The following is an 18777-nucleotide window of genomic DNA, read 5'->3' on the forward strand; positions in this document are numbered from 1 at the left end:
TGAGAGAGCTGAGACACGCCTCCTGAGCTGTGATAGGGAGAGCTGAGACACGCCCCCTTAGCTGCAGTAGAAAAGACACTCCCCTTGAGCTGACCGCTTGATATAAATCTAGCAGAGCAATGACTGGGGAGATCTCTGGATCCATGTGATGTAAAGGGCTGGCTTTGTTAGAAAGGTATTGTCATGTACTATATGATGATTTTCATTTTTTACATTAGCCATGGCATAACCCCTATAACTTTGTCTATATAATAAATGCCGTTTGCTGGAGTGAGACAACCCCTTTGAACAAAATTTTACATATAGTTGTAATCGATATTAAAGAAGTTGTCCAGACTTTACTAATTGATGGCCATCATAAGCTGATTGGTGGGGTTCCAACAGCAGTACTGTAGAAACAAGCTACCTCTACTAAAAGGTTGACAATGCTGTGTTAGTTCCAGCTTCCAGCGACAGATACCTGATCGGCAAGGGTGAGGGGTGTTCTCCCCGATCAGCTATTGATGGCCGATCCTAAGAAGTAAAGTAAGCAAAGAAAGTAAAGTAATTCTAAATTAAGTTTTTTACCATCTTGAATTATGGCCTGTATTATAGTCCAGAGCTGTATTCGCAATTCTGCTGGATGTCATAGGAAACAATGCACACTTCTCATCATACAGATCACTAACAGCTTAGCAAAGCACCTAAAGAAAGGGGCGGTGTTACAGGAAGGATTGCTGGAGAGCCAGTTCTAAAGCCTGAGGAAATATGAATGAAGCTCTGGTCTATAACAAAGTCTATAACTCAGGATTAGTAGAGGATAAGTAATGTATGTATACAGTGACTTCACCAACAGACTACTGCATGCAGCTCTGAAGTATAACACAAGGTGTAATTTAGAATCAGTACAGAATAAGTAATGTCATGTCTGTACATAATGACCCCACCAGTAGAATAGTGAGTGCAGCTCTGGAGTATTATACAGGATGTACAGAAAAAGTAATGTATTTATTGCACACCGTGACTCCACCAGCAGAATAGTGAGTGCAGATCTGGAGTATAATACAGGTTGTAATTTAGGATTAGTACAGGATAAGTAATGTAATGTATGTACACTTATACCTTATCATTGAGTGCCTTCACTACTAGTTATGGTTCACAATAACTGATGCAAATAACTGAATTGTGAACTAAGCCCACGGTAGGAGTATAGTATATGAACCTTGTGAGCACAGGTGAAGATAACCATCATAAATCTGTAGAAATGTAGAGCAAACTACCACCTCTGAAGTAGTACAAATACGGAGATTAGTCACCATCATTCACTACATAGGGCAGACGGTCCTTTGTAAACGTCAAAGGCAGCTTGTAATGATCCTAAAGTCACTCTTGTGCTTTACAAGCAATTCCAAAGTTTCAATCTTCATTATTTAGCGTTTTATGTTAGTAGAATATACAATATTATATTACTGTGTAAGAGTCACTATACTTTCACACAATTTCCTTTCATTTAATAGAGAATGACTCTTAATCACTTCATTTAAAAAATATGCCTGGATCCACCAGGAAAAAAAAAGCTGTAAAGTCATGGCAAGATCCATCCCTAGTAACAGTGACACAGAAGGCGGCTGAGAGGAAGCGGAGGCGTGTCAGAGCTAGCTGAATCTGTAAAACTGCTTCTACACAGCTTCTGAACATCACAGGAGCCTTCTGTCTTTCTATATCCTTATCTGTTCTGTTAGCTCCATTGTGGAAAACAAACATAGTGGGAACTAAGGGAAAGGATGTCATAGCAGTACAGTCGTGGCCAAAAGTTTTGAGAATGACAAAAATATTAGTTTTCACAAAGTTTGCTGCTAAACTGCTTTTAGATCTTTGTTTCAGCTGTTTCTGTGATGTAGTGAAATATAATTACACGCACTTCATACGTTTCAAAGGCTTTTATCGACAATTACATGACATTTATGCAAAGAGTCAGTATTTGCAGTGTTGGGCCTTCTTTTTCAGGACCTCTGCAATTCGACTGGGCATGCTCTCAATCAACTTCTGGGCCAATTCCTGACTGATAGCAACCCATTCTTTCATAATCACTTCTTGGAGTTTGTCAGAATTAGTGGGTTTTTGTTTGTCCACCCGCCTCTTAAAGGATTGACCACAAGTTCTTAATGGGATTAAGATCTGGGGAGTTTCCAGGCCATGGACCCAAAATGTCAACGTTTTGGTCCCCGAGCCACTTAGTTATCACTTTTGCCTTATGGCACGGTGCTCCATCGTGCTGGAAAATGCATTGTTCTTCACCAAACTGTTGTTGGATTGTTGGAAGAAGTTGCTGTTGGAGGGTGTTTTGGTACCATTCTTTATTCATGGCTGTGTTTTTGGGCAAAATTGTGAGTGAGCCCACTCTCTTGGATGAGAAGCAACCCCACACATGAATGGTCTCAGGATGCTTTACTGTTGGCATGACACAGGACTGATGGTAGCGCTCACCTTTTCTTCTCCGGACAAGCCTTTTTCCAGATGCCCCAAACAATCGGAAAGAGGCTTCATCGGAGAATATGACTTTGCCCCAGTCCTCAGCAGTCCATTCACCATACTTTCTGCAGAAGATCAATCTGTCCCTGATGTTTTTTTTGGAGAGCAGTGGCTTCTTTGCTGCCCTTCTTGACACCAGGCCATCTTCCAAAAGTCTTCGCCTCACTGTGCGTGCAGATGCGCTCACACCTGCCTGCTGCTATTCCTGAGCAAGCTCTGCACTGGTGGCACTCTGATCCCGCAGCTGAATCCTCTTTAGGAGATGATCCTGGCGCTTGCTGGACTTTCTTGGACGCCCTGAAGCCTTCTTAACAAGAATTGAACCTCTTTCCTTGAAGTTCTTGATGATCCTATAAATTGTTGATTGAGGTGCAATCTTAGTAGCCACAATATCCTTGCCTGTGAAGCCATTTTTATGCAACACAATGATGGCTGCACGCGTTTCTTTGCAGGTCACCATGGTTAACAATGGAAGAACAATGATTTCAAGCATCACCCTCCTTTTAACATGTCAAGTCTGCCATTTTAACCCAATCAGCCTGACATAATGATCTCCAGCCTTGTGCTCGTCAACATTCTCACCTGAGTTAACAAGACGATTACTGAAATGATCTCAGCAGGTCCTTTAATGACAGCAATGAAATGCAGTGGAAAGTTTTTTTTGGGATTAAGTTAATTTTCATGGCAAAGAAGGACTATGCAATTCATCTGATCACTCTTCATAACATTCTGGAGTATATGCAAATTGCTATTATAAAAACTTAAGCAGCAACTTTTCCAATTTCCAATATTTATGTAAGTCTCAAAACTTTTGGCCACGACTGTACAGCATGGGCAGAAAGGAGATGCCTCTCTGCTTCTGAGTGAAATGCATCTAGCTGTGCACCTGAAACAGGGAATAATATGGCTGAAAGAGACAGTAGGGAAGCCCAACCATCACTGCTCTTTCACAATTATGATTGTACAAAGAAGCACAGGCATTGTGCAATTATTTTTTTTGAAAACTCAGGTACGCTTTAAATCATTCTTTAAAGGCCTGTGTCCCTTCATAAATTTGGTGCATTTTACTCCAGCATAGAGTTGTTGCGATACCAAATTTTTAAATCGATTTTGATACCATAAAAAAGTATAGCGATACTCGATACCATTCGATACCACGCGAAAAAAATAAAAAAACACCATAAAAGCCAAGTGCATTCCTTATTTTAAAAAATGGCGAATCGCGCCATTTTTATTTTAATTTTTTCTGTTCCGGCGTTCACCGCATAGATTTTTTTAGTATTTTAATAGTTTGGACTTTTCGGATGTGGCGATATGTTTATTTATTTATTGTTTATATATTTTATATGTAAAATTGGGAAAGGGGGTGATTTATACTTGGTGTGTTTTTTTTTATTTACTTTTTGTTTTTTTTTAGGCTACTTCCACACTAGCGTTGTTTGAATCCGACGTTCAATTGCGACACCGGAACTGCCCGACGGATCCGGAAAAACTTGTGAAAACGGATTACATTTGAATCCTGATCAGGATTTTGATCACAATGAAAAAATGCATTGGAAAAAACGGATCCGCCATTTATGGACTTTAACTTTTTTTCACATTTTTCGGGTTTAACATGCAAAAGCCGGATCCGGTTTGACGGAACACACGGCGCCGGATCCGGCGTTAATGCAAGTCAATGGGAAAAAGACCGGATCCGGCGTTCAGTCAAAGTGTTCAGGATTTTTGGAAGGAGGTAAAAATACAACATGCTACGGTTTTCTGAAAAGCCTGATCAGTCAAAAAGACTGAACTGAAGACATCCTGATGCATCCTGAACGGATTACTCTCCATTCAGAATGCATTAGGATAAAACTGATCAGTTCTTTTCCGGATTTGAGCCCCTAGGACGGAACTCAGCGCCGGAAAAGAAAAACGCTAGTGTGAAAGTACCCTAACAGTTCATTTAATAACTATTTCTCCCCTTAGGGGCTAGAACATGGGATCTTTTACTCCCTTGTCCTATTCACCCTGATAGAGCTCTATTAGGGTGACTAGGACTTCACACTCTCCCTGCTGCCCTGTGCATAGTACACACAGCAGCAGAGAAATTACCATGGCAACCAGGGCTTCGGTAGCGCCCTGGCTGCCATGGTAACCAATCGGAGCCACAGGATTACACTGCTGGGGCTCCGATCAGAAGCTGCCACTGCCATCAATGAGGGGGAGGGGAGGGGACCCTGTGGCCACTGCCACCAATGATTTTAATACTGGGGGGGTTGAGGGGGGCGGGCGCACTGCGCCACCAATGATAATTAACTTTTTATACAGGAGGCGGGGGCTGGCAGCAGATCAGCGGCAGTTACCTTGTCTTGGACCCTTCTCTGCTTCACATTTTAGTACCGTGTAGCTTGTCTGGTTTTGCGCCATTTTCTCTAGAGTTTGCCTGATTGTGTTGTCTGTCTGCGTGTCTGTTTGTCTGTCTCGGCACTTAGTAGTGTAGGGAACATCGACCAGTTGTGGTCCTGCCGCTTAGGGCTTGTACTGCAAGTAGGTAGCGGCAGCAAGGTGACTCAGTTCAGGGCCTCACTGTCCTTGTCCTTGTTACGCTGCAGACCTTACAAAAGTTGAGTAACTTTTCCTGGATAATCTATACATAAACGGGTCTCATGGATGAAGCATGTCACAGGAAAAGTTACGTTGATGCCCATAATAACCAGAGCTCAAGTCACATTTTCTAAACTAAAATGAAAGGAGATAAAACTTGGACTGTGATTGGTTGTTACAGACCACAAACCAGCTTTTCTTGGAAACCAGGTCAGGCCAATTGATCAGTATGTAAAAGGACAGATATAGAGAATATGGACGGCGGGAGTACAGGAGTTCAGCTTCATGTTAACAACATGGTGGGTGTGATTACATAGTCACTCCTCACTAGAGCGTTCTAGTCTACAAACTGCATGATTGGAAATGAATGCCGTCCTTGGTGTAGCCGGTCTATACTATTCTATGGACCAGCATGAATTTAAAAGTCAACATGCCATTCATTTGGCAGAGCATGCTTGTATTCTGAATGGGGAGACGGAGGCAAGTCGCTGTCACCTGCCCGATCCTTCTCTTCTCTAACATCTGCCGTCGGGAGGTCCTCAAACATTGAATGGTCAGCTGGTCCCACCAAAATCAGAAAAAAGGAAATGGCTAATGTTCTGTATAAAGCTAGTAACATTCACCAAAAGGTCAAATCTACAGGAAGTGTTCAAACTACAGATAGCAAAATTATCCAAGGGAGAAAACATCGTTATAGACATTATCTCTGTACTGTGACATCATCATAGACATTATCTCTGTACTGTGACATCATCATAGACATTATCTCTGTACTGTGACATCATCATAGACATTATCTCTGTACTGTGACATCATCATAGACATTATCTCTGTACTGTGACATCATCATAGACATTATCTCTGTACTGTGACATCATCATAGACATTATCTCTGTACTGTGACATCGTCATAGACATTATCTCTGTACTGTGACATCATTATAGACATTATCTCTGTACTGTGACATCATCATAGACATTATCTCTGTACTGTGACATCATCATAGACATTATCTCTGTACTGTGACATCATCATAGACATTATCTCTGTACTGTGACATCGTCAGACATTATCTCTGTACTGTGACATCATTATAGACATTATCTCTGTACTGTGACATCATCATAGACATTATCTCTGTACTGTGACATCATTATAGACATTAACTCTGTACTGTGACATCATCATAGACATTATCTCTGTACTGTGACATCATAGACATTATCTCTGTACTGTGACATCATCATAGACATTATCTCTGTACTGTGACATCGTCATAGACATTATCTCTGTACTGTGACATCATCATAGACATTATCTCTGTACTGTGACATCGTTATAGACATTATCTCTGTACTGTAACATTATAGACATTATCTCTGTACTGTGACATCATTATAGACATTATCTCTGTACTGTGACATCATTATAGACATTATCTCTGTACTGTGACATCGTCATAGACATTATCTCTGTACTGTGACATCATCATAGACATTATCTCTGTACTGTGACATCATCATAGACATTATCTCTGTACTGTGACATCGTTATAGACATTATCTCTGTACTGTAACATTATAGACATTATCTCTGTACTGTGACATCATTATAGACATTATCTCTGTACTGTGACATCATTATAGACCATCATAGACATTACCCCTGTACTGTGACATCATTATAGACATTATCCCTGTACTGTGACATCATTATAGACCATCATAGACATTATCCCTGTACTGTGACATCATTATAGACCATCATAGACATTATCCCTGTACTGTGACATCATTATAGACATTATCCCTGTACTGTGACATTATTATAGACATTATCCCTGTACTGTGACATCATTAGGGTCCATTCACACGTCTGTAGTGTATTGCGGATCCGCAATACACCCGACCTGCACCCCCATAGAACTGCCTAATTTGTCCGCAAGTTTTATTTTTTTCAGGAGCCGCGGACCGGAAGATTGGGGCCGCGTTCCGGAAATGCGGATGCAGACAGCACACTGAGCTAAAAGGAAGAACGGACCGGCACTCGATGTTAGTATATAATCTTGTGATTTATTGTCACATTCCAGTGACGGCGTTTCGGCATACAATCTGCCTTTATCAAACTGTAGTGCTTCCGTAGTGTTCCGTGCTTCCGTTCCGCATCTCCGGATTTGCGGACCAATTGAAGTGAATCGGTCCGCATCTGTGATGCGGAATGCACACGGAACGGGGTCCGTGTATTGCAGATCTGCAATACAACAACGGGCAGCACGCGTCTGTGTGAACGAGCCCTAATAGGACATGTTCTATCTTTGAACATAACGGAAAAACGGAAATTACGGAAACGGAAGGCATGTGATGTACCTTCCGTTTTTTTGGGCGGATCCACTGAAATGATTGGTTCCGTATACAGAACGCAAAAAATGGAACGGAAAAAAAGGCCTTATAGATATGCCTGAACTTGCTGTGAAGGTGCTCATGGTGGATTGCTGCCCCATTTCATGCCTTTCTATGGGACCCTGTAGTTACTTTTTACAGACAACAATAATTCTAAAATGCAGAAGGTGGGATGATCTCTAAAGCTCGCCAATGGTGTTGGGAGTTTTAGGTGGTCCTGATATCTTTGACAACTGTCTGTACTAAATCAAGGACTGTCTTGATGACAAGGGTCCATCTTTCTCTTGAAGGTAGGACTAATAGGAGGCAATCTAAGCATTTCCAATAGTTCACAGCGACTGACTAAAGACAAATAACCACAAAAAGGTCATATGCAAAAGTAAACACCTAGCGAATCACCGCACTCGGTCACAGGTCACAACCGCCTGGAAGCAATGTGGAAAAGCTGGAATTTCTGGTGACGGAAGATCTCCCACAAAGCTGCTGCCTGCCATGTGTAGAGCCACGAGCCACGGCTAAATCCTGCCTTCTCGACTTCTATGGAAGTCATCTGCAGAAAGCTCCAGGGGAGGAGAGGGACGTGTCCGTATCTCGTATAATAGAAGCCTGGCATATTGAGGGGTCTCCTCACAGCTCCTCATGTGATGCAGAAGGAGACAATGGACAAGTGAATGAATGAACTAATGCTACAGGTGTACATACAGGGAGAGGGATATAGATATAGGACTACCTATCTTCAGTATACACCTTGTCGTCTTGCCAGTTCCATAATTGTAATGGTTTTGGTGGTCCTATTGTCAGCCTAATAACTGTACGTAGAGGTCGGACCCCCACCCATCACAAAATAGCAGCATATCATAGCAATATGACATTATCACTTTATCAGACGAGGATACCCCTTCAAGGGATGATTGGGCTTCCATCTGCAGTACAATAGAGTAGCACTGTGTGTATTACTTTACTGACATCCATTCTTCTACATCGGAGGAAAATCGCATACATAGCAACTCCTTCCCATAGACTGGCTGCATGTATTATTTATTTAACCCAGTTTCCCTGGCGCTAATGAAATCAATGGTCGTATTGTATGTGACAGACTGGTATAGGTTCCAGTAGGTTTCTTTTGTGTAAGGGCCAGTTCACATAGAATTTTTTTTGGCGCTGATTTTGGTGCGTTTCTGTCTCAAAATCAGCTCCAAAAACGCCTCAGAACAGCCTCCCATTCATTTCAATAGGAAGAAGCACTTGTAAAAAAATAAGCGTAGAAAAAAGAAGCAGCATGTCCTATCTTGGGGCATAAATCTCCCATTGAAATGAATAGGAAGCTAAAAAAAAAAAAGCTCCATGTAAGTCCATGTATTTTATGTGCGTTTTCCACATGCTTCAAAAACTCAAGCTGAAAATGCAGCTTTGTATTGAAGTGAACAAAAAACGCATCAAAAACGGTTTAAAAAAAAATCAGGTGCACTGAGGGCGGGCCTAAGCCACTCTGTGCACCCTTGCTCCTTCTGCTTTCTCTGCTAGCCCCTTCATCTCCTCCTCTGATTGACAGTGCCAGGTAAGAGGACTATACAGGAACCTGGCCCTGTCAATCAAGAAGGAGAGGAAAACCCAGTCAGAGGAAGCAGGAGGATTCAGGGTGCACTGAGTGGCTTGGACCCGCCCTCAGTGCACTTAACTTCTCAGCTGCATATGGCTTAAAAGTACTTTTTCTCCAGCATGAAGCAATCGATTGCTAAGTGAAAGGTATCATTACAGCTAGCCCTACAAGGTGAATTTCCCAGTGATAGACTTCCTTTAATGTAAAGCACTTTAATAATCATATAGAACACAGTCCCTGCGAGTCCCTGTGATGTCATGTCATGCTCATTTCCTGTTGAACTATACCAGTGATAGGCAAACTGCGGCTCTCCAGCTGTTGCAGAACTACAACTCCCAGCATGCAAAGACTGCCTACAGTTTTCAGACTACAGCAGGGCATGGTAGGAGTTGTAGTTTTGCAACAGCTGGAGAGCCGCAGTTTGCCTATCACTGAACTATACCACCCTGTGCAGTCACCACCATTTCTAAGGGCCCTTATAGTCCGATGATCGGGACGAACACTCACCAGGTCACTGCGCTGTGTAAACCTGCAGACACCCCACAAACTATCAGCCATTATCTGTGTACTAAAGATAACTGCCACTATACACTCTACATACCGCAAAATAGTGCCATTCAAAAATCTAAATCTGTCACCTCAAGGATCAAAGCAGCCGTGTCCTTGAGAGATTAAAAATGTAAACGAGATTTCAAAGAGAACAAATACATTCAGAGGACACGGCGCGAGGCGGCTGCGCTGCGGTTCAGTACAGAAACACCATACGAACCCAAGCCATTTCCAAATAAAGGGGTTTTACCATCGCTAGGATATGCCCCCATTGTCTGATAGGTGCGGGTCCCACCTCTGGGACCCGCCCCTATAATGAGAACAGAGCGAGGAAATGAACGGAGGGCGCACTGCGCATGCGCAGCCGCCCTCCATTCATTTCTATGGGGGGGCGCCGAAAATAGCCGAACGATGGCTCGGCTATTTCCGTCTGCCCCGTAGAAATGAATGGGAGCAGGGGCCGCGTGTGCGCGGTGCGCTCCCATTCACTTCTATGGGAGCAGCGATGAGTGGTGGACGGACCCCCGGGAAATCCGGGATCCACCAGCCACAGCTCTCCCTGCTCCGTTCTCGTTGTAGGTGCGGGTCCCAGAGGTGGTACCAGCACCTATCAGACAACGGGGGCATATCCTAGCGATATGCCCCCATTGTATGTGATGGGAATACCCCTTTAACTAATCAGTCTGTACTGTTAATCGCTGCGCAGTACCCGCAGTACCGTCACTGCTATTTTGTAGCCCAGTGATTCTTGTACGGGACGCCCAGACAGTACAGTAAGTGCCACATTTAGTCACACTACTGAAATAACCGTCCAGAGTTACAACATGTATCACCGCCATAAGCAACTTCTCACTGTGTTCCTCATTACTGACCACTGAATTGACTTTTGTTGCGCCCAGGTGAAACCAAGATGGCATTTGTGGGCATAGATTTACAGCTTTCTCCTAAAATGGTTTTGAGTGTTGGCTTCTTGCCACAGGTGTAACGACAGAGGTCTACCGGTGTGTGGTACCCTGGTCACATGCTGTAAACCGTCTCAGAGAACGCGTCCTTGTTCATATCAACCAACCAGAGCTCCAGCGTTGAAGTCTGGAAGATGAAGGCTGGATTTAGATCGGTTGGAGAACCGTCGCACGTTAGGAGAAGAATACTTGAACTCATTTAATTAATAACAAAGCGTTTTTTTTTATCGGTGACTTCAAAGCTCCTGCCTTTTGAAGATTTGGGCCTTCAGGCTTCTGCATTATTGTGTTTGTACACCAGTGCTTCTCAATTATTTTCTGTCATGCCCCCCCTAGGAAGAAGAAAACATTTGGCGCCCCCCGCGCGACTGTAAATAGTATCATTTGTCGGGGGCCGGGGGCTCCCTCTCTCCAGCCGTAGAGTTGCTAGGCAACCGACGCCGCGTGGGACGCCGCTTGTGGATGACGGACACTTATGGGGGGATCTGTGTATAACGGACACTTATGGGGGGGATCTGTGGATGACGGACACTTATGGGGGGATCTGTGGATGACGGACAATTATGGGGGGATCTGTGGATGACGGACAATTATGGGGGGGATCTGTGGATGACGGACACACATTTATGGGGGGATCTGTGGATGACGGACACTTATGGGGGGGGGATCTGTGGCTGGCACTGTTATATATGTGCCATCCACAGACCCCCACCCCATAACAGTGCCATCCACAGTGCCCCCCCCACCCCATAACAGTGCCATCCACAGACCCCCCCCCCCCCATTGCCGTTCCAGTACAGTTATAGAATGTGTAAAATTAATAATGATTCTATTCATGAGGCCCCCTCTGTAGTAGAACATTCAATATATCCATCCTACTCACAGGTCTGTTATCGTAATCCAGGCCGGCAGCGTCACTGACTGACGTCACGTGCCTGCGCCGCCTGCTTCATTCATAAAGTATGCCGGGCAGGCACGTGACGTCAGTCAGTGACGCTGCCGCTCGTCTGCCCGGCCGGCCTGCATTACGATAACAGCCCTGTGAGTAGGATGGATATATTGAATGTTCTACTACAGAGGGGGCCTAATGAATATAATCATTATTAATTTTACACATTCTATAACTGTACTGGAGCGGCGGGGCCGGAGCACAGTGAACGCACCGGCCCCCAGCTCCTCCTCCCGGTCCCTCCCCGCTGATACATCGCAGCCTGCGATGCTGGAGCATTGCTGGAGGGAGCGGTGGGGCGGGGCTATAGTACAGTGACCGCACCGCCCCACCGCTATTGCCGGCCCCCAGCTCCAGGCCCTGAACGAGCCCCCCTTTACGGAGCCTGGCGCCCCCCCTGGGGGGCGCGCCCCACTATTTGAGAAGCACTGTTGTACACCAAGATGTCCACCATTTGCATATAGTCTCCTGAAGTCGAAACTTCCAGATGACCATCACAAACCCATGAAAACAACTCTCTCTGTAAAGGCCAGATTCAACAGTGGTCCTCAACTGGCAGACCGTGCATCCGAAGTAGGGACGCTAGTTGTCCAGACGAGGCTTCATGCCATACAGGAATTAGGGGAGGGCAATGTCTTCTCCAATGCAAAAATGACAGCAGGTCCACTGTCAAGAGAGGAACTAATGCACACACAGTCCCAGGTGTATATCTTTTCTTTCTTTTTTTCTGTCTGCTTAGGGGTATGAATTTTAGGGCTGTGGTCTGGGGTCTGAATGAGTTTAGGTGCTGGGGTCTTAAAGGGGTTTTCCAAATGTTTTACACTGATGATCTATTCTTAGGATACCTCATCAGTATCTGAATTACAGGAGTGCCAGGAGTCGGACCAGTAGTTTGAGGAGGCCCCATGCTCTGGTGAACGCCGTGGCCTCCTCTCAGCTTACCAAGCACAGCACAGTCCATGCAGCTCAGTCCCATCCATCTGAATGTCTGTGAGCTGCGCCTAGGCCATGTGACCAACAAACGTGATGTCACATGGCCTAGGAAGAGGCCGCAGCACTCACCGAAGCGCCCTGGCCTCTTCAAACAACTGATGTCAAGGATCAGACCCCCACTGATCAGATACTGATAACCTATCCTGAATATAGGGCATCAGTGTAAAACACTCATACAAACCTTCTAATAAATTTAGGGGTCTGGTTTTCTCACTATAGGCCTCTTTCACACGACCGTATGGCTTTTTCAGTGTTTTGCGGTCCGTTTTTCACGGATCCGTTGTTCCGTTTTTTGTTTCCATTGTGTTTCTGTTCTATTTTTCCTAATGGCATATGCAGTATACAGTAATTAAATACAAATAATTGGGCTGGCCATAAAATTTTCAATAGATGGTTCAGCAAAAACGGAACGGATACGGAAGACATACGGATGCATTTCCGTATGTGTTCCTTTTTTTTGCGGACCCATTGACTTGAATGGAGCCACGGAATGTGATTTGCGGGCAATAATAGGACATGTTCTATCTTTCAACGGAACAGAAAAACGGAAATACAGAAACGGAATGCATATGGAGTACATTCCGTTTTTTTGCGGAACTATTGAGATGAACGCAAAAAACGGTTGTGTGAAAGGGGCCTTAGGGCTTATTCACACGACCGTTGCGGTCCGCTAAGCACGGGCACCTGCCCATAGGGATCGTGGCTAAATTCACTTGAATGGGTCCGTGATCCCTCCGTTTTGCAAAAAAATTGAGCAAGCTCTATCTTTTTGCGGTGCAGAAGCACGGAACTGAACCTCAGAAAGCACTCTGTAGTGCTTCCGTAGTGTTCCGTTCCGCATCTCCGGATTTGCGGACCCATTGAAATTAATGGGTCCGCATCCGTGATGCGGAATGGCCACGGAACTGGACCCGTGTATTGCGGATCCGCAAATGCGGTCCGCAATACGGGCACGGGCTTCACACGGTCATGTGAAATAGCCCTTAGGCTACATGCACACGACCGTATGTGTTTTGCGGTCTGCAAATTGCGGATCCGCAAAAAAAAAAAAAACAGATGACATCTGTATGCCATCTGTTTTTTTTGCAGATTCATTGTAACAATGCCTAAAACGGACAAGAATAGGACATGTTCTATTTTTTTGGCGGGGCTACGGAACGGACATACTGATGTGGACAGCACACGGTGTGCTGTCCGCATATTTGTGGACCCGTTGAAATGAATGGGTCCACATCTTATCAGCAAAAAAACTGAATGGACACGGAAACAAGCATGTAGCCTTTAACAGTAATAACTCTTTGTGTAAATTGCTCTAAACACTTTTTGAAATACTTTCACACTTGCGGCAGAGGATTCCGGCAGGCAGTCTGGACGCAAACGGATGCATTTGTGAGACGGATCCGGATCTGTCTCACAAATGCATTGCAATACCGGATCCGTCTTTCCGGTTGTCATCCGGAAAAACGGATCCGGTAATAATTCTTTCCACAGATTTAATGGTCTGCGCATGCGCGGACTTTAAAGAATGGATCCGTTTTGCCGCAACACTTGGGGCCGGCAATAATGCATTTCAATGGAAATAAATGCCGGATCCGGCATTCCGGCAAGTGTTCAGGATTTTTGGCCGGAGAGAAAACTGCAGCATGCTGCGGTATTTTCTCCGGCCAAAAACCGTACAGTGACTGAACTGATGCATCCTGAACGGAATGCTCTCCATTCAGAATGCATTAGGATAAAACTGATCCATTCTTTTCCGGTATTGAGCCCCTAGGACGGAACTCAATGCCGGAAAAGAATAGCGCTAGTGTGAGATTACTCTAAGTCGTCTTTAACGAATGTGCACACACAATGTAAGCTGCGGTGGAAAACTCCACCACAAATCTGCAGAAAAGTCTGCTGCGGATTTCACCTGATCACAGGTAAGTGACTAAAACTAGTGGAGTATGCCGCCATCCATGTCTCCAGAGCTGGTATAAACTACAGCCTGGTACAATATACACACTACACACAAGGCACAATTATTATGTCACGTGACAAGTGCCAGTAACTATAAGGGACGCCTTCACACGACGCGGCTCTTCAGTTTTCTGCAACAAAATCTGCAGTGTGTGAAGGCGTCCTAAAGTACCCTGCAAAACCCCCATTGGCAGGACCAATGCTCAGTTGGTTCACGCCCTTACAATAAAGCCAACCATGATGCCAGTCCTCCAGTAATAAGGCCTGCACTGTGGTACCAGGTGCAGGGGTGCATGTGGGCACAGGACTCACCCAGGGTTTTGACGGCGATCTGCTTGGTGAGAGGAGGGGGCAGGTTGATGCACACCAGGTCCACGTCTTGGTGCAGCAGGACGTCGTCGATGCGGTTGGTGTAGAAGGGGACACTCATCTCCTTGGCCAGCTCCTCAGCCTCCTCCTGCGTCCTGCCCCATAAAGCCTTCACGGAGAAGCCCTCGTCTTTCAGCAAAGGGATGATGACCCTGGAGGTGAGGCTGGTGCCGAACACCCCGACCCCGGGCAGCATGGCTGCTAATGCAGAGCCGATCTCCTCCAGCAGAGCACAATGGGAGCAGAGTCACACACAGGGGATCGGGGATGCCTACTGCATGCCCCCCTCACCTCTCAGGCTGGAGGGGCCAGGCTCTTTCCTCCATGTCCACCTCATGCCCGGATCCTGCAGACACCCTGCCTCCCTCGCTTCTTCTCATCGAAGGACAATGCTATCCCAGGGGAAAGAGGCAAAATGGCCGGAGCGGGCAGAGAACGGTGTGCGGGCAGTGCCAGCCGGGGAACCAGGCGATCCTGGGCTGGTGCCGATCCTAGTCGCCCTCTGCCATGATCGCAGGCTTCCCCTACAGTGCTGTGATAGAGGGAGTGGGAGGGGAGAGCTGCTGTCACCTAACGTGTGTGTTCCTGCAACGCCCTCTCCCCGGCCTCGCCCGCCATTGGCTATTGCTAAGGTGACGTGTTAACCCTTTCAGCAGGACCTGCTTGATGCAGGATTTCTGAATTGGTCCAATATGCTGCCTGGTAGTGCCCGTGTGTGCCAGCCATCCTTGTACAAACTCCACTAGGACTATAGTGATGTCACAGTACAAGGATACTGTACCCAGTGATGTTACAGTGGTGGGATGAAGGGGACAGTGATGCCATAGTATAGGTATAATGCACACAGTGATGTCACTGTATAGGGGAAATGCACACTGAAATTACAATACTGGGATAATGCATAAAGTGACGTCACAGTACAGATGTAAAGCACACAAGAGAGATAATGCATGCAGTGATGTCATCATACTGGGATAATGCACACAGTGATGTCACAGTACAGAGGTAAGGCACACAAGGATGCCGCAGTACAGGTATAATGCACACAGTGATGTCACAGTACAGAGGTAAGGCACGCAAGGATGTCGCAGTACAGGTACAATGCACACAGTGATGTCACAGTACAGGTACAATGCACACAGTGATGTCACAGTACAGAGGTAAGGCACACAAGGATGTCGCAGTACAGGGATAATGCACACAGTGATGTCACAGTACAGAGGTAAGGCACACAAGGATGCCGCAGTACAGGGATAATGCACACAGTGATGTCACAGTACAGGTACAATGCACACAGTGATGTCACAGTACAGAGGTAAGGCACACAAGGATGTCGCAGTACAGGGATAATGCACACAGTGATGTCACAGTACAGAGGTAAGGCACACAAGGATGCCGCAGTACAGGGATAATGCACACAGTGATGTCACAGTACAGGTACAATGCACACAGTGATGTCACAGTACAGAGGTAAGGCACACAAGGATGTCGCAGTACAGGGATAATGCACACAGTGATGTCACAGTACAGAGGTAAGGCACACAAGGATGCCGCAGTACAGGGATAATGCACACAGTGATGTCACAGTACAGGTACAATGCACACAGTGATGTCACAGTACAGGTACAATGCACACAGTGATGTCACAGTACAGAGGTAAGGCACACAAGGATGTCGCAGTACAGGGATAATGCACACAGTGATGTCACAGTACAGAGGTAAGGCACACAAGGATGCCGCAGTACAGGGATAATGCACACAGTGATGTCACAGTACAGGTACAATGCACACAGTGATGTCACAGTACAGAGGTAAGGCACACAAGGATGTCGCAGTACAGGGATAATGCACACAGTGATGTCACAGTACAGAGGTAAGGCACACAAGGATGCCGCAGTACAGGGATAATGCACACAGTGATGTCACAGTACAGGTACAATGCACACAGTGATGTCACAGTACAGGTACAATGCACACAGTGATGTCACAGTACAGAGGTAAGGCACACAAGGATGTCGCAGTACAGGGATAATGCACACAGTGATGTCACAGTACAGAGGTAAGGCACACAAGGATGTCGCAGTACAGGGATAATGCACACAGTGATGTCACAGTACAGAGGTAAGGCACACAAGGATGTCGCAGTACAGGGATAATGCACACAGTGATGTCACAGTACAGAGGTAAGGCACACAAGGATGTCGCAGTACAGGGATAATGCACACAGTGATGTCACAGTACAGAGGTAAGGCACGCAAGGTTGTCGCAGTGCAGGGATAATGCATGCAGTAATGTTATCATACAGGGATAATGCACACAGTGATGTCACAGTACAGAGATAATACCCAGAGTGATCTCAGTTCAGAGATAATGAACACAGTGATGTCACAGAACTGGGATAATGCATGCAGTGAAGTCACAGTATCGGAGCAATGCACACAGTGATGTCACAGTAAATTAATAATGCACACAGTGATGTCACAGTAAAATGATAATGCACACAATGATGTCACACTACAGGGATAATGCAAAAAGTAAAATCGAAGAATAAGATGGTAGGGCACACCAATATTTGATACCACACGGATATTTATTATAACAATATTTATTTATTAGTGATATAGCTGTTAAATAAACATACATAAAATGTAACACTCTTAAAAGTAATAAAATACTAAAAAATGGAAAAACTATTGAACACAATAAAACCCAATATAATAATAATATATAAATTAGCAATATTGCGTTTTTGATATCTATGTAATTTCAATAGTTCAACTGTATGTATACCAGGACTCGTTAGATGGTAGACAATATCCTTCCAGATGGGTTCTTTCACCCAAACGATACCCCAAGAAATGGGGATTAATTGGATGGTTTGAATCAAGTCTTTTTGAATAAAGGCTTTTGAAACAAAGATTTTTCTTATATATAAATAAATAAATAGTCACTGCCGATGTTGCGACTCAATAATCGCTATGTATATTGAATCAGTGCACTATTGCTGCTTTTTAATACAGGAGAGCCGAGACAATTTTACTCACAGTTTGTAGTGCAGTATTGTCGGCTTTGATAAATCACAGGTGGCGTCCCACGTGTGGTGAACAATAGTTGCTCCAATTGCAGCAAATTAAAGTGGTGCGGCTTTGGGATCCTCGCCGTTTTTCATATAGCTGTGCTGTATTTGGGGGTCAGTCGGTGATGCGTTCCTTCTGTGTTTAAATAAATACTTCACAGGAGTAAACTCTGCCAAACAGCCGACTCTCCAAACAAACAGGTATCCTGCTTATCTTGGATTTTTCAAGCTGGAAAATCAGCGATCCCTTGTTTCTTTATTTCCTTTTTCTTTGCCTTTTCCTTTAGCGCTTTTAGTCCTCCGGAGTGATGCTTTATTCCATAGGGTAATTACCCTATGGAATAAAGCATCACTCCGGAGGACTAAAAGCGCTAAAGTAAAAGGCAAAGAAAAAGGAAATAAAGAAACAAGGGATCGCTGATTTTCCAGCTTGAAAAATCCAAGATAAGCAGGATACCTGTTTGTTTGGAGAGTCGGCTGTTTGGCAGAGTTTACTCCTGTGAAGTATTTATTTAAACACAGAAGGAACGCATCACCGACTGACCCCCAAATACAGCACAGCTATATGAAAAACGGCGAGGATCCCAAAGCCGCACCACTTTAATTTGCTGCAATTGGAGCAACTATTGTTCACCACACGTGGGACGCCACCTGTGATTTATCAAAGCCGACAATACTGCACTACAAACTGTGAGTAAAATTGTCTCGGCTCTCCTGTATTAAAAAGCAGCAATAGTGCACTGATTCAATATACATAGCGATTATTGAGTCGCAACATCGGCAGTGACTATTTATTTATTTATATATAAGAAAAATCTTTGTTTCA

General features: G+C 44.9%; 1 protein-coding gene across 1 annotated transcript in view; it reads right to left on the bottom strand.

Moving 5' to 3' along the window:
• LOC121003788 (glucose-fructose oxidoreductase domain-containing protein 1) overlaps positions 1-15416 on the bottom strand; it is a 78621-nt gene extending 63205 nt beyond the window's left edge. Inside the window, exon 1 of the mRNA XM_040435690.1 lies at positions 14819-15416. Within this exon, the coding sequence (XP_040291624.1) occupies positions 14819-15071 (253 nt within the window). The 5' untranslated portion in view covers positions 15072-15416. The remainder of the gene's footprint in view (positions 1-14818) is intronic.
• Positions 15417-18777: the final 3361 nt, after the last annotated feature.

Source organism: Bufo bufo, chromosome 1 (assembly GCF_905171765.1).
Source record: "Bufo bufo chromosome 1, aBufBuf1.1, whole genome shotgun sequence".
Classification (NCBI taxonomy): domain Eukaryota; kingdom Metazoa; phylum Chordata; class Amphibia; order Anura; family Bufonidae; genus Bufo; species Bufo bufo.